At 29.4% G+C, this 15999-nt stretch overlaps 1 protein-coding gene across 1 annotated transcript in view; it reads right to left on the reverse strand.

Moving 5' to 3' along the window:
• The window catches only part of LOC106638913 (armadillo repeat-containing protein 8), a 447393-nt gene that overhangs the window by 237810 nt on the left and 193584 nt on the right, over nucleotides 1–15999 (reverse strand). Inside the window, exon 5 of the mRNA XM_089597970.1 lies at nucleotides 5830–6121. Within this exon, the coding sequence (XP_089454096.1) occupies nucleotides 5830–6121 (292 nt within the window). The remainder of the gene's footprint in view (nucleotides 1–5829; nucleotides 6122–15999) is intronic.

Below are 15999 nucleotides of genomic sequence, written 5' to 3' on the forward strand. Positions count from 1 at the left end.
AAAAAATACTAGGCTTTAACTCCAATCATGAGGAAACTTAGTACGTTGATTAACCCCTCATTTAATGTAGAAAGAATTATACACCATAAAAGCCAATAACTAAGGAATCAAAGATACTTCATAGCACCATTATTATTTAACAAAGTGTTAATTAGTAACACTTTTGTGAATTAGTAGGTAACCTATGGCGTTTACTGTTTACTGAAAGTCGCAACAATAAGACAATAAATGACTTAAACGCCAATTACCATGGTAAAGTATGATTTAGTAATTCAGCCTCTCGTGTTATCTGTTGGTAGGCAGGACAGTTACTTATTGTTTCTTATTAATTAATAAAGCGGATATAAGCTGCCTCGGAAGATACTTTGCATTGTCCATGATGTTATCAATTAATGGTTTATGAATTTACACAAAAACTATCAAACGTCTTAAGTTTCCTAGTGAAGTGCACCAAAGTTCTATTTTATTTTTTTATGAACTGAACATTGCTATAAAGTATTCTGAGTGATCTTGTGATATGCCCTTGTACTACTATGAAATGCCTGTTTAATTAATTAATTGTCCAGTAAGTGCTTCAGGTTATTCCAGGTTACTTCAGGTATTTGCAGCTCCAATCATTCGTTTTTTTTATCATAATATTAAATAACCATCAAGTGCCTTACGTTACATGGTGATTGGTGCTTTGATATTGTGGTGTTTTTCATTTTATTTTCAAGTGGCTAGTAAACACTCCAAATTACTTTCTAGCTAGCTCTCGGGTTATTAATTAATGATCCACTAATTGATAAAGTCTCCAGTGAGTACGCTAGGTTCTATGAAAATTGTTAATTGTGTTATAAATTAATGCTTCACTAAATCATTGGTCAGTAAGCGACTCAAGTTACTAGGTGATTGCTGCTTGTGTTACGTATTTTTTTTATTTCTTATTCATAAGGCAGGCATTGAGTACCCCAGGTTACCGGTAGATTGGCACTCATGTTATGAATTCATGCCCTATTAGTTAATAAAGTATCTAGTAAGCTCTCCAGGTTTTCAAGTCATAGATTCTTATGTTGTTAAACTTTTATTTAACTAATTAACAAAGTGGCTAGTAAGCACCCTGTATTATTTGGTAAGAGGCACTTGTGCTGTTAATTTTTATTTATTTAATTTGTCAAGTGGCCAGTTAGCGCCCCAGATCATCTGGTTGTAAGCGATTATATTATTGATAAATGTTTTATTATTTAAAAAAGTAGCCAGTAAGCGTCCCGGGTCATTTGGTGATGGGTGCTTGTGCTGTTAATTGTTATTTATTTAATTTATACACTGACCAGTATGAGCCCTGGGTGATCTGGTGATAGGCAGTTGTGTTATAAATTAACGTTTTGTTTATTTACAAAGTGGCTAGTGAGCACGCCTGGTTATCTGGAAATAAGATCTTGTATTGTTAATTAGTTATTGAATTTACAAAGTGAATAGTTAGCGCCACGGGCCATCTGGTGATAGGCCCTTGTAATATTAATTTTTATTTATTTAATTACAAAGTGTCCAGTCAGTGTCCCAGGTCATGTTGTTATGAGCAATTGTGTTGTTTTTAATTTTAATTTGTTAAATTTACAAAGAGGCCAGTAAACTTTCTGGGTCACCTGGTGATAGGCGCTTATTGTGTTAATTATTTACCACATCTCATAAAAGCAAATTTATCATTTTCAGGTTCCAGTTTAAAAAAGCATTTAAAAAAGTGTTTTGTTTTTTTTTTTTGCTTGTATCATTGAACTGGAAATTTTTTTTGAACATGCATTTAAATCTAAAGGCAAATAATCCTTTCAGCATTTTGAATTTTGCACTTTGTACATCATCCAGAGAAAGATTTGGTGAAAAAATTTTACAGCGCAGTTTAAGTATTTCATTAAACTTTTGGTTTGCTATCCAGAATTTTGAAATTCTTATAATTTAATAATATAATTTGTTAAATAAATCTTTTTATTCATATGCAGTACTATATTTTAGTCATCTACAGGAGTCCAATTTACTTTTGCTGCTTCAAATAAGTTTCGTTTTGAAACTTTAATTCTCACTTTAATAAATTTTTCTTATAAATCTTATTTTATAACTGTCATTAAAGAAAAGGACATTACTGATATCAGAGCAAGTAACATACAGTTTTACTCTTGTTCATATATATATATATTATATCATGCGTAGAGTATTACTGCGTCCAATTCAACAATAAAATACCTTAATAGATAATTTTTGACTTGTAACCAACTTTGTAGTAATTTGTAGTAATAAAAACGTTACTGTACAGTTCTAGACAGCCCCTTACCACTTTTGCATAGAGTTATTCCATAAATATATAAAGATGATTGAATATATTTGTTTTCACGTACTTACACATTGAGCATCTATATGTAGACGAAAATTGGGATAACGGACCATAGGAAAACAAAAGATTTTTTAAGTATGTAATATTATTATCAATTCTTTGATGTTGAGCCCTTATTGAAACTCATTATGATTGCTTACAATAAAAAAAACTGTTTTTGGTATTGAATAAAACATTTTAAAAATATGTACTGGGTAATAAAGTTTAAAGTTTAATGAGAAATCGTTGTTTTAGTATTAATTTTTACTTCAATATTATATTTACCTTTTTTTTTTTTTTTTTTGTTATCGGATTTTAATTAAAAAATCGCAAATTTCAATTAATCGTGGTATTATTATCACTATAAATCTGAATTTTAAATTTACTTTGCAAGGTGGTAGATATTTGGCCTATTCTGTGTAACGCTTTGGTTGGAAATGGATGTACATGTAACCATCAGTTTCATCGACACCTTGCATATTAATTTTTAATTTATTTAATTATCGTGCAGTAAATTTTATGTAAAAGTTTTACACTGTAACCAATATAGCTTAAGGCTATTACTTAAAATAGTTTTATTTACATTCTCAAGCGGTAAATTTATCATAAAAATATTTTAATACTAATTTTTTTTTTTAAATAGATTTTTTTTACTATTTTCTAATATTTTTACTTTCGAAACATATTTGACTAGGTTAATAAAAACATTATTAACATCTTTATTAATCTACAAACATATTATAAGTTTAATTATGAGAAATTTTAACGCTCACCACATAATAATGTACTTTGCAAAAAATGGGATTAATTACCTATCTTACCATAGGCTCAAAGTACTAATACCACTTGGCATCCTCGTAATCACTTTATACACACTAGCAAAATACTTTTCTGCTCTAAGGCCCAAAGTGATTTATTGGGCACAAACTCTGCCTACCAGCATGAAATTATACTTTTCGCCCTCGGTAAGAAAAATAATAGACGTGACTCGGGCACCAAAATCCAGTAATCTTGAAGGCGCTCATATTTGTACTTTGTGCCCTAGTGACGTAATGTAGCATTATATAGAAGGCTGTAGTCTGACAAACAAAATGCTATTATTTGCACATTGTACACCCCCCTTTTTTCATCATTTTTTAGGTAGTTGTTGGTTTCCTAAGCAAACTGCATCTTGTGATACTCTCTAAAAGAGAAACTGATGAAAATTTTCATTAATTACGAATCATAATATATTATAAAACAGCTGTTTTCTAAAAAAAAAAAAAAAAACAAAGAAAATCAAAATACAGACAAATAAATAAGTTTTACTTATCAACGTATTTTTTGTTACTTTAGATTGATTATGATAGTACCTTTGTCTGAACTTAAGTAACGTGTACTGTACTAAATAATCTAAATTGTCGTACAAATACAAATTTTATTGACACTGATACTGGAGTAACTTTGTACTTTAAAACTTTTGTTTTAATTTATTCCCAGAGAAAAGATAAATGCTAAATAAAGGTTAAAAAAAAGCATGTAGAAAAATTTTTAAAGTTGCAGTTAAGAAATTAAACTTGAGAAAACGTTGATGAAGATTATTTTATTAAATTTACGTAATTCAGATTATAAAAAAATTCTAGAAAAAAAGTTCGTTACATGAGTGAAAGGAGTTTTCATGCAAAAAAAAGATTTAAAATTTTTAAGTTACAAAATAATAAAAATAATTTTCTGTAGAAGTAAACTTCATATCAATGTCTTAACAATCCTCATTAAATCAGCACTCTGATGAGTAAATTCCAATTAGTCGTGATTCAAAATTTTTTGTAATGTAAATAAAAAAAATAAATAGAATAAACAAATCACGAGTAAATTATCTAAAAATCTTTCATGATAACTGTATTTCAATAGAGTATATTCTACATTTTTATTGATTAATACATATTTTATTTGTCGATTCAATTGCTGCTGCTTCAATCTCGATAAATGTTCTGCATTAGTTTCTTAACACCTAAAATTGTATACATTAGATACATTTAAGGTTTTCCTCTCAATTCACCCTCTTGCCGCTTTTGACATGGTTAAGACCGAAAGGCTGTGAGACTTGTGTGAGTCCGAAAGGCTGTTTTTGTCAACTTTGTTAAGTTTAATATATTTGTTGGCAAGGTACTTTGACGTCTGATGGCCCTAAAAAGGACAAGTGAGATTTTCAAGAAGACTCTTTCTTGACTGAAGTTTCCAGCAAATGTGACTGCCTCTATTCCTTAGGGTGATCTTTTCTGGCCTGTTATGGTAGCACCAGACTGATCAGGAGAACAACTATAACGTTTGAAGCGTTGGAGCTCGTTGTAGAGCTTTTTCCCAACATTTCCTAGTGTTGTCCAAAGCACCTTTTTTTGCGAGGCTCAGTAGTTTTGGTAATCTAAGGTGAAGAAATTGGTTCGTGATGCTTGCCCGTTGGAGACTGTCTCGTTTGCTGCAGTTATTTTTTCTTTATAGTTGTTAGGTTCGCCCAGCGCAGACCTCGAAGAGGATCGGTGATTTCTGGTTGAATACTTAGAGTCGTTTTCGGATCGTTCTCTAGATAACCAACCACTCATCGTTAGTCGGGAAAGTGAGCCTGGAGAATACCTTCTCTGTAGGTATGCTGTTGAGACGACCTCCGAGATGGAGGCCGTTGTGACTGCCCGAACTTCTCAGGGTTGTTTTCTCTGACTTGCTGTTGTAGCAAAATATGTTTTGATAGCCCCAGGATGGTTGAAAGAGTGGTCATGAAACCCCCAAAATGCTAAAGCAGGTTGTGCTCAGGCTAGACACGTCTCCTGGTATTTCACCGGAGACGTTAGAATTTTGAACACCGTTTTATTGATGGTACTCGTCAATCTTGGTGGTTTGGGATGTAGTTCAACGTAAGTCGCTTGTTTATCACAGAGAATAGTGTATTTGGTAACCAGGATACCCAGCTGCACGACTCCTAGCTCTATGCTTCATGCACTGCCGATTATCAACTGTGGTATTTAGTACTTTGCTCGGGAATATAATAACCAGACTTTCTGAATTTTATTGCACGTAACTTTGCTGTGACTTCTGCACCACCTAACGGACTGTACTGACCTGAAGTGAAAAGCTATTCTATTTTTACAAAACTTTGAGCTTATTTATTGCTATTGTTATTAAATTTTTCGAGATAAAAACTATATTAAAACCATCTCGGAAGTGTCAAGAACCAAAATGCAAAATTTCAGCAAGATCGGTGGAGAAGTTTTCGTAGTTAGCGATTACAACGGTTTTAATGACTTTGCTTTATATATTAATAACATCATGCGCTTTACATGAATGAAAAATCGATTTTTTTTTTTTAACTTAGATGATTCTAGGAGCAGCTTCAGTTCGAGATATAGTTACAATATGCAAGTAGACGTATGATGTATGTATGAGAAGGTTAATGAATAATCATATAACGATAATCTATAAATTCAATAAAATATGTTATAGAGAATACTTACCATCTAATCCAGTATCTGCACCATGAAGTAGTTGCATTAGTGGTCTCCATACAGCGTGATCTTGAAATGTTGTCCTTAATTGTTGAACACTTCTAGATAATGAATGAAGACATCGTACAGCTGCCAATCTAACTTTTGATCCAGCTGGATCCTGAAGACCCGAAACTATTAATTCCATCAAATTTTCAGTTTCAATAATTCTTTTCCGTATATCTTCATCATTAGCTCCTAATGATGCAAATGCCCTAAAAGCTGCTTGTCTCATATCTTGCGATAAAGTTGCGTCGTGAACCTAGATTTAAAATTTTTTGTAGACGAAATAATTTAAAAATTAAAACTACACGAATAATTAATTTTTTATTCCTTGTTACTAACAAAATCAATAATATTTAAAGTTATTTTTAAACATAACACAGTTACTTTATTTCTTCGAAGTAAATCATTATACCAGCTACTGCACGAAGATTCTATTTTTATGGGCTTTCAAATCTTACATGTAAAAATGAGTTAATCTCGAAAAATGATACGAAGAGTTGGAAAACCCTGAAAACATTTGAATTTAGAAAATCTTGGAAATAATTATTTTACTTATATTATGATTTGTACAGTAATAAATTACTGATGATAACATTGATTTTTTTTACCAAGTGTGGAGTAGAAGACTTCATAACGCACAATTTCGTATATTTATAATACAGAAAAAGTAAACTTTTACTTGAAATATAAGAACTCATTTCGTAAAAATATCACTCATTTAGGTATTAACACTGAGTAAGTTCTGATAGTCAAAGATCGATGAACTGATAACAGCACGGCCAGCTTGTACGGATTTAAATTTAAAAAAAAAAAAAAAAAAACGCTTAAAAGTAATTTAAATAAGGGCAGCGAATTATCAAATTTGAGTAAATGAGGTCCAAAAATTCTAGTCCTCTCGAGATAGTGAAAAATAAGACCTATTAAATAAATGTACATATTCGTATATTCGTGTAAGTATAATTTTGAAAACTATTTACTTATAAAAATTAGTTTTTCCATCTATGATTTTTGAATTGCTCCAGTCATATGTCCTTACGATGATCAGCCTGGGGTACCCAGTCCATGCTTATATCGTTTATGTCTTCTTAGGCCCACGCCTTTAAAGTTGATGTTCAAGTAAAGTTTAAAGATGATAAATCAACATCTTGCAAGGATTAAGTATTTTCGGCACGGCATACATTTTGTACGGTACTCGTTATGTCGTGCTATCAGTACTTAGGAATAAACAAAATCGAATTAGGTAGTTTTTATTATTATTGCTACTATATGTAAGGCTAACATCAAATATATTTTATTAGTGCCCTAACATCCCAGTATACCTGTGAAGTTAACATGAAATGACTGTATTTGATTTGAGATTTAAAAATAGCACCAGTCAGAAAAAATATTGCTCTGTTTGATTTTGTTCACGCACGAATAATGGGTATCGTAATACTGTAAGTATCATGCAAAATGTACGATTTAAAAAAAAGACTTTTTCTAAACATTCATTTCACAACCTAGCAACTTTTTTTTTAAGAAATACAATTCATTTTTAGTGTCTCAATGCTTCAGAAGTTTTTACAAAAAAGTGAGTTTGACTCATCAAACTTCCCTGAAATTTTATTTATGTCGAAAGTCAAATTTTATGAAAATATAACTTTTTCGAAAATAAAAATTAATGATTATAAGCGGGCCTTCTTTCAGTTAAGTTTATAATGTGGTTTACAAAAAAATTGTTGCTCTTAAGGACATGGAACAAACAATAATATCATACTCAGTTATTTATTAGAATCCGGTATATTCGTAAAAAAATTTTGTTAACTAGGTTTGTTAATACATTTATTTATTAAAAAAGCACTTTTTTAGAAATTGAATAACTTTTTTTAACTGTCACAGCGAAACTTGCTTAGGCTTATTTTATTCTTTAAGATTTGTAGTTTCAATCTTTCTTATACGGCGAATCAATTGAAGCAACTTGGGCACCCGCAAAATACATTACAAAAGAGCGCTCAGTTAAAAAATTAAATTTTATAAAAAATTTTGATGATATCGATTCAGGTCTTTTTTCATCCAATAGGTGCAATTATTAGCTAAGTTAGAAGAAAAAAGTTTGTTGTACGACCCGTAGAAGCTGAAATAATTTTTTTTTTTACAAATATTCCTGACGCTTCATTTAACAACATAAAGGGTTGAAATTAGCAGTGATTACAGTTCTATATTTGTATACTCTGTAAAAAATGTTTTAAGACAACGTATTTAGACGACCATCCTAGTAGTGTAGTGAGCATAAGCCCCAGCTAGTGGTTAAAAAAATAAACTCAGGCATTTCAAATCATGCGAGAAATAAGTAATGCCAATAACACCTGTTAGCACTTAATATGCTTGTATACGTAGACTGAAGCGTTTACACATTCCATGAATAATTTTTATTTGATAAAGTTCTTCATGGGGAAAATAAAATTTAATATAGTAATATGTATTAATTAAATTAATTATTAGAATTTAATAGCATACTATCAATAATAATATTTTGATCAAAATAAAAAGTGCACAACATTTTGGTTGAATATTGAGACATTATTTTCACAACAAGAGCTTATTTGGACCTTAAACTTTAGATGAATTCATCTTTCAAGCATTTTCTACAGTATGTGTCGGGAAGTAACTGTCATCAAGTAACTTATGAGGGTGATTACTCATTCTGTTCGTAAAATATATCTTCCTGTATGACAAATGATCAACTGAATCTTTTATTAAAGTAAAAAGTCATTCAAGTACTGTATAATGAAAATTGAGATTTTGGTTACAGCTGTTACAAAATTACATGTTTATTGCTAGCTTATGACTGTTAGTGTACTTTGATATCGACATACTTTCCAATTTTAAAAAAATCGATTGCTCAAACATACCTGTTTTTAAGAGTTGCACAATAACAGTAGTTACTTTGTAAGAAATTTTTTTTAAATTAAATTTTTAACTTCTATTTTTACAAATTAGCTGTAGAAGCAGTTTTTGCTGTACGGATTCTATGATGGCCAAGGATATGTGACTGGAAGAGATCGCTAAGTGACTTGGAGAATACTAAAATTATACGACTGTATCAGAAAAAATTATTTTTCAACGTAATGAAGAAGTAACCCGAGTCATAATTGGAAGTAGCGGTGTACAAAAAATGTTTTTGTCTAATACTATCCCGTTAACGGATAGCAATCATTAAACTATAACTAACAAATAAATATATAAATGTATGTGTGTTAATTCTAATATAAATATACGTTAGTTATAATTTAATGATTGCCATCCGTCAACGGAATAGTATTAGAACAATGTTCTCAGTACGAAAAAAATTTTTGTAAATCACTACTTCAAATTGTGATTAAGATTATTCGTCATTACGTTGGAAAAAAATTTTTTCTTATACAGACCAAAAAAAAAAAAACACCATCATATTTTTTGAAATATGGTAGATAATTAATAGGTGTATAACAAAAGTTTCTTTGTATTAAGTATTGATGATACCAACTAAGCGAGTTATAACATGTACTAGTATGCTATAAATAAATTATAAGACTCTAATGGCATAATGTCAATAAAAATATTTTTATTAAAGTCAAAAAATTATAGAAAATTTTGGTTGTATATTCAAAACTCTTTTCAAGTAAAAAGTAAGCAACGTCGAAGATATTTCAAAAAAATTATACAACAATAGTTTATACATTTCAAATTAATTTGTCTACTATCTCAAAATGTTTTTTATTGTATCTTGCACTAAGATGGCATTGAAGACATAAATGCAAAATAAAATCAAGTCTATTTCATCAAAATGTATAAGTTTTATATCAATGGGGCAGCAAAGACACGTCAAAAATTTATAAACTATAAAACGTTTTTTTTTTGTTTTCTCACACGATTTGTTTGTTTAAAGTGTAAGGACGACAATATAATAAGTAAAAAAAAAGTATTTTTAATAAAATATACAACTACAACTTTAGTATTCAAAATTTTACCTGCAAATATAATGCAAAAAAATAAGATGCCGTAAAAAAGTTATTAGCCGTTTCAAAACGATTTTGATGATTTATACAATTAAGACTGCACTATACAAAAAAAAAACTACCACATAAAAAAGTTTTATTTAAAGAGCTTTACAACTCTGAGTTAAGTAAGTATAATTAATAAAGTAAATTTTAAGATTTTCATGACATACTGTCGTCAATAATATTTTTATCAAACTAAATAGTGTACAAAGTTTTGGTTGTGTATTCACGAGTATTTCAATGTAAAAACTAAGCAAGGACAAATATATATTTTTTTAAATTATACAACAATAGTTTATATATTATAAATGTTTTAAGTATATAAATAATATTTAAAAGTACTCAATATACTCGTATCTGTGCATTGAGCCGCTTACATATTCTATGAATCATTTTTAGGCACGACCAATGTAATTAATTGCCTGTTATTTTTATTAAAACAAAAAGTATTATCATTTCAAAATCATTGCTTTACACACAAAACAATATTTTAACTAAGTACAATGTGTTTTATAATCTGAGTTAGTCATACCGGTGTATGAATGTATGTAAGTAATAAAGTTTTTTGACTAACTGAACTTATACTTATTTAAATTAGCTTAAATTTTTTAAGGTAACTTCTTAGTACGACATATTTCAGTCTATCATGCAATGCAAATGCTTTCTAATGCAAAATATATGTTAAAACGGTGAAAAAATATTCACACACGAATAAAAGACATTTAATTCTACGACATAATGTTTCATCGAAAATCGAAACAAAAAACTTTTATGTAGTTATGTATTTTGGAAAGTGCATTTATGTTTTTAGTATCATCCCAATACAAGATAACAATAAGAGGTGTTCTGAAATGGCAGACAAACTGATGTATAAAATATGTAATATTGTTATACAATTATTTTAAAATACATTCGATGTTGCTAACTCGTTACTAAAAAAAAGTTGTGGATATATAACCGGAACGTTGCACACTTTCTACTTTAATAAGAATATAACTTATTGACAGTTTCCAATTAGGTCTTATAATTTATTTAATTAATTAATATTATTAGATTGAATTTTATTCATGCCATAAAGAACATTATTGAATAAGAATAATTTATGGAATGTGTGTAAATTTATTATTTAGCGTTTAAAGCTACCGCCGAAAAAAAAAGTAGTATGAAGAATAGGGATAGTGCACATCAGAAGGCTGAGTGTAGTAAAAAGGAGACAACATGATACCGCCGAAAATCAACTAATAATGATAGTCTGCGAATCTCCCACGCCCGACGCAACCACAGAGCAGCCGAAAAACTGAGGTCTACTGTACAAACAAGACACAGCAACGACAGATTCGAGCTCTAGATTCTCTGCTTAGTAGGTTAAATGTGCCTTGCTTTTCCGACAACTAGGCTGATCTCATAAAATGAATACTGGCCTATAGCGACGTGCTTGTCGAGGTATGGTGTCCAAGCCTTTCGCGACGCATTACGCCTGTCTTCGTCTTAAACTTATATAAATTTATTATTTTGAATTCAAGCTATTTTATTATGAATATTATCAAATACTTACAATTTTATAGAGTTTACCTTATCAAATTGAATACACGATTTTTTTCTATCTAAATTAATTTATATACTGATTAAATCACGTAATATGAATGCCGTATCATCTTTTATAAAATTATCACTATTTCTTTATTATGAAAGTGATTTTTAGGTTTATAGGTCATGTGTTCCGTAACCTTTCCTGGGTAGTTTGATTTACTCGTAGTATTGAATAATGATAAGCTCCTAAGCCTTCCATAATCTCCTGCTACCTGACCACATTTGGGTACATGGGATTTTAGAGGTGCGGTAATTTATTCTTAAAAAATAAAAGAAATAAATGGAAAGTCTCGCAGAATGTTGCATTACGTCTGTTCATGTATAATCTGTGAACCTATGACTCTCTAAACAGTCAACACAGTGGCTCTTTCTTCTCGGCCAATAACGCACAAATATAAAAAGAACGTCACAGTATACAAGCGCATTAAATGCTAACAGGTATTACTTATGAATAATCGTATAATATTTCGTTTTGTCTCGTGAAGCTTCTAAAATCAATTGGTTTTAGTTTTTTGTACAATCACAAAAAGCCAAGATAATGATTATTTTTCCAGCGCGCATGATTTGAAAAGCCCGAGCTTATTTCTTTAAGCACAAGCTAGTACTCATCTCACTTCGCTGCCACGTTAGCCATCACGATGCGTTTATAACATTAGAGTGGCAATAAACAGCATCAATAAAACGCTATGGTACATTTCCTAGCAGAAAAAGTAAGTATAGAATATTTAATTCCTGCAAATTTTATCCCTCCATATTTTTCAAAAATGGAGCTTCACGAATATTTGTGAAAAAAAAAAAAAAAAAATTATTTCAACTTCTACCGGTCGTACAGCATTTTTTTTTTAATTAGATAAAAATTGCACCAGTTAGATAAAAAAAAAAACCTAAATTGATATCGTTACAATTGCTTACAAAATTCAATTTCGTAACCAAGCGCTCTTTTTTAATATCTTTTGCAGTGCCCACGTTTCTTAAATTGATTCGCCATAAGGAAGTGATTGAAAGAACAAGTCTTTAAGGATAAAATAAACCTTCACATGTTCTGCTGTGATATTTTAAAGAAAAATTTATGCAATATAAAAAAGTGCCTTTTCAAGAAATGAATGTATTTTTGCAGAAAGTATAAATATTCAGATTACAAAAAAAAAAACCACTTTTTCTTTGCTAAAAAATAATGTACAGTAGGATTTACGAGCTTATTTTTTATTTAGAACCATCATCGAACTTGCTCTATTGACTAGTCTACCATATAAACAATAGTGACTAATATTATTAACGTGACTATCCGAAAACGATCTAATAATTACTTTTACATTGGTGATACTTTCAATTTATATTGATACTTATACAGTCTTCATGTAGTGTAATGAGTCGAATGCAGTAGCATTACCAAATATCTAGCTTGAAAAATGGTGAAAATTATGTTTTTTAATCACACATTGTTTGTTAAAAAAGATCAAAAAGTTATTTTTTTCTATGACATTATTGCTTGTGGTAGTGACATGATCGAATATTAAGTAAACGAACAGTATGCATGTAAAAAACTAGTCTATATAAATTTGAAGAGTATGTCTGCAAAAAAAAGTATTTCATTACACAAGACAGTTATTAGTTTATCTTTTAAAAACCATGTTTAAATTTTGTGTGCCAATGTTTATATTTACTGTTTGAAATTCGTCAATGTTAATCATTTTGAAAGTTAAACGTTTGAAATAATTACTAACAAAGCTACGGACTAATCTTTCAAGATGTTATGCCCTCATTAAGGTACGTAAACCAGATCATTTCGTGCAGGTAAATTGTTTTTGCTTGGAGCTTCCCAGCTTACGTTTTGTCAAAATGGTTCACTGAATCTCTATAAAAATACGTACCCGCTTCGCAATACAGTTTTTTCAATGAAATTTATGTCAAGCATTAGTTAATCGGTATGATTATACCTGACGGTTATTGCCTAGTCAGTTGCGATGTTGTCGCAATGTTTGACAAATACAGGCAAAAGTTTGGGAATGCCATGAGAAGTTCTATTTAGAAGCCTAATTTTGGCCAATTTGGTTCAAAGGAGTTTGGAAACGGACTGCCCAGCTATAAGCCCCACACATGTCACTTTTTGTTACAAACATGTTGACGATGTTTTCGCATGTTTGCCAAGGAGACACGTAGACTCCTTTCTGGCACACCTGAATGAATACAATACCAACCTACAGTTTACAGTTAAATTACCAACTAATAATACTGATAGTTTTTTTTTAATACCTCTATTTTAAGACTATAATGGCAATTAAATGGCTAATTGGTATAATAAACCAACACACTCTTATATAAATTTTAAATTTTATTCCCATTCTCCTATTTCACACAAGATTGGGATTGTATTTAGTCTTGTGAGCAGGGCTATCACATTATCGGGTAAGCATTATCACAAAACAAAGTTGAACACAGTTTGGTTACAACAATTTGGCCAACAATTATCCTTATTGTTTTTCTTCCAAATACATAAATATCAGATTTTAAAAAACACATTTTATACCAGCACTAAATAATTTAGAAATAACTGTCAGATACCATATTACGTAGTTTTTTACCTTTTATTAAAAACATTAGTTGTAAATTGAAAAAGATCTTAAAAAAAATAATGTTAACACAATTTAATTACCAATGAAGATGTGCTGATGAGAGCTAGCTAGCAGAGTTGCAGAAATTAAAATTAAGGAATACAAAATGTATTCAGAAAGTGCTATCGCACTAATACATATTTGCTTATAGAATTGATAGTTACTTATATGAATATTGCACTAATTCCATAAATAAACAGAAAAGTAAATTAAGTTTGCATGAACATTTTGTAAAAATAGGACATTTATTCAATTTTTCCAAAAGTAACATAAAAATTTAGGACAATTCAACTACTTTCTTCAAACATTTAACCTCCGAAATGATTCACATTGACGAATTTAAGATAGTTAAAAAAAATTATACACAAAATTTAAACATTATTTTTAAAACATATATTCAAAACTGTCTTGTTTGATACACTACTTTCCTTATCAGAGACTTACTTTTTGAATTCGAATAAACTAGTCTTTTACACGTACATATTGTACATGTTGCTTAAATTTGTAAAATACATATTGAAATGATGGTTACAGCCTATTGCTCTTTTGAATGTTATATATTACTGTACAATATCAAGTTATAACTTATTTTTGTGATTGCTTTATAGTGTATCTAAAGAGGGGCGTACATACATATCCAAAAATTTGTATTTTAATAGTGATAAAAATAAACTGACAGCTACTAAAATTGTTAAATTAATAATTTTTCTTTAATTTTTTCAGTATAAAATTTTCAGTCACATGAAACTTCCAAAAAAAATATTTTTGAAGCTCATTTACTGAACTTAATTTAGAATTATTTTGGTTTTAGGTTAATGCAAAAATCACTACTTGACAATTGGCCACTTAGCCTCTCGGCTACCTTCTAAATTAGGTCAAATTATATCAATTATCATTTTATTTTTTGTCAATTTACTTTTTGCACCCTCCTCTCCCCTCAGTGTCCTTATACTTTTCAAGAAACCCCCCTCACGATTTCTGAACGCATTGTCTAATCAACGCTCCAATATTTGTTCTAGCCCTCTTCAGCCACTTTTCACCACTCTTTTAATATTTATTTCATCTATTCAATTTGTTAACATATTCTCACACCACCCTTTATGTAGTGCTATGGCACGCTGGTTATTTTATTTTATATTCTTAATAAATTTGTGAATTGCGTTATTTCATTTATTTCGTATCAACATAACAATTGTTCCAATTTTTAAATGAAGCTCATGCACTGATAAGCCTTCACAACTATTATTTAGAAATTTAATTAGAAACTTTATATAAATATCATTTTCAGATTCAGTCACACACGTGTAAGAACAATGATCTATGCTGTAATATGTTTTTTTTTTTTTTCGTTTAAATTATTTAGAATTTTATTATTTGAAAAGTTAGCATATTTGCTATGAAAAGTTGTTACAACAACATTTGTTTTAAAGTTAGTATTTTTACCAAAACTATCAAAATAAATATCAATCGTTTTTCATTTATTTGTTACTTGCAGTAATTCAATTTTTCTTTCGCCAATATAAATATTTATTTTGGAATAATAGTTATAAAAATGTTTCACCAGTAGAACAAATATTGGTATTGAGTCTTAGAAACAATGACCAAAGATTTAATGATTTAATGCGTATTAAGTACTTTTATGCATAATCATGCTTTTATCACTATTTTTTTAAATTGGAATAATCTGCCTTCAATCTCTTTTTAAAACAGTTATTTTTTATCAAAATGGATATTTATATCATATAAATTACGTAATGCTATTTTGACAAGTTTCAAAGCTTTTTTGAAAATTTTAAAGAGTTTTCTTGAAATTTAAGAATTAAATTAAGCTGTAATAAAGCATTGTTCTTTATCATTTTTTAAATCGTTCATAAAAAATTGTTTAAATTTTACCTGAACATTTTTGCCTTAAT

The sequence above is a fragment of the Copidosoma floridanum genome, unplaced genomic scaffold (assembly GCF_036245765.1).
Source record: "Copidosoma floridanum isolate Cflo_tuat_1 unplaced genomic scaffold, Cflo_Japanese_pri ptg000004l, whole genome shotgun sequence".
In the NCBI taxonomy this organism is placed as follows: Eukaryota; Metazoa; Arthropoda; class Insecta; order Hymenoptera; family Encyrtidae; genus Copidosoma; species Copidosoma floridanum.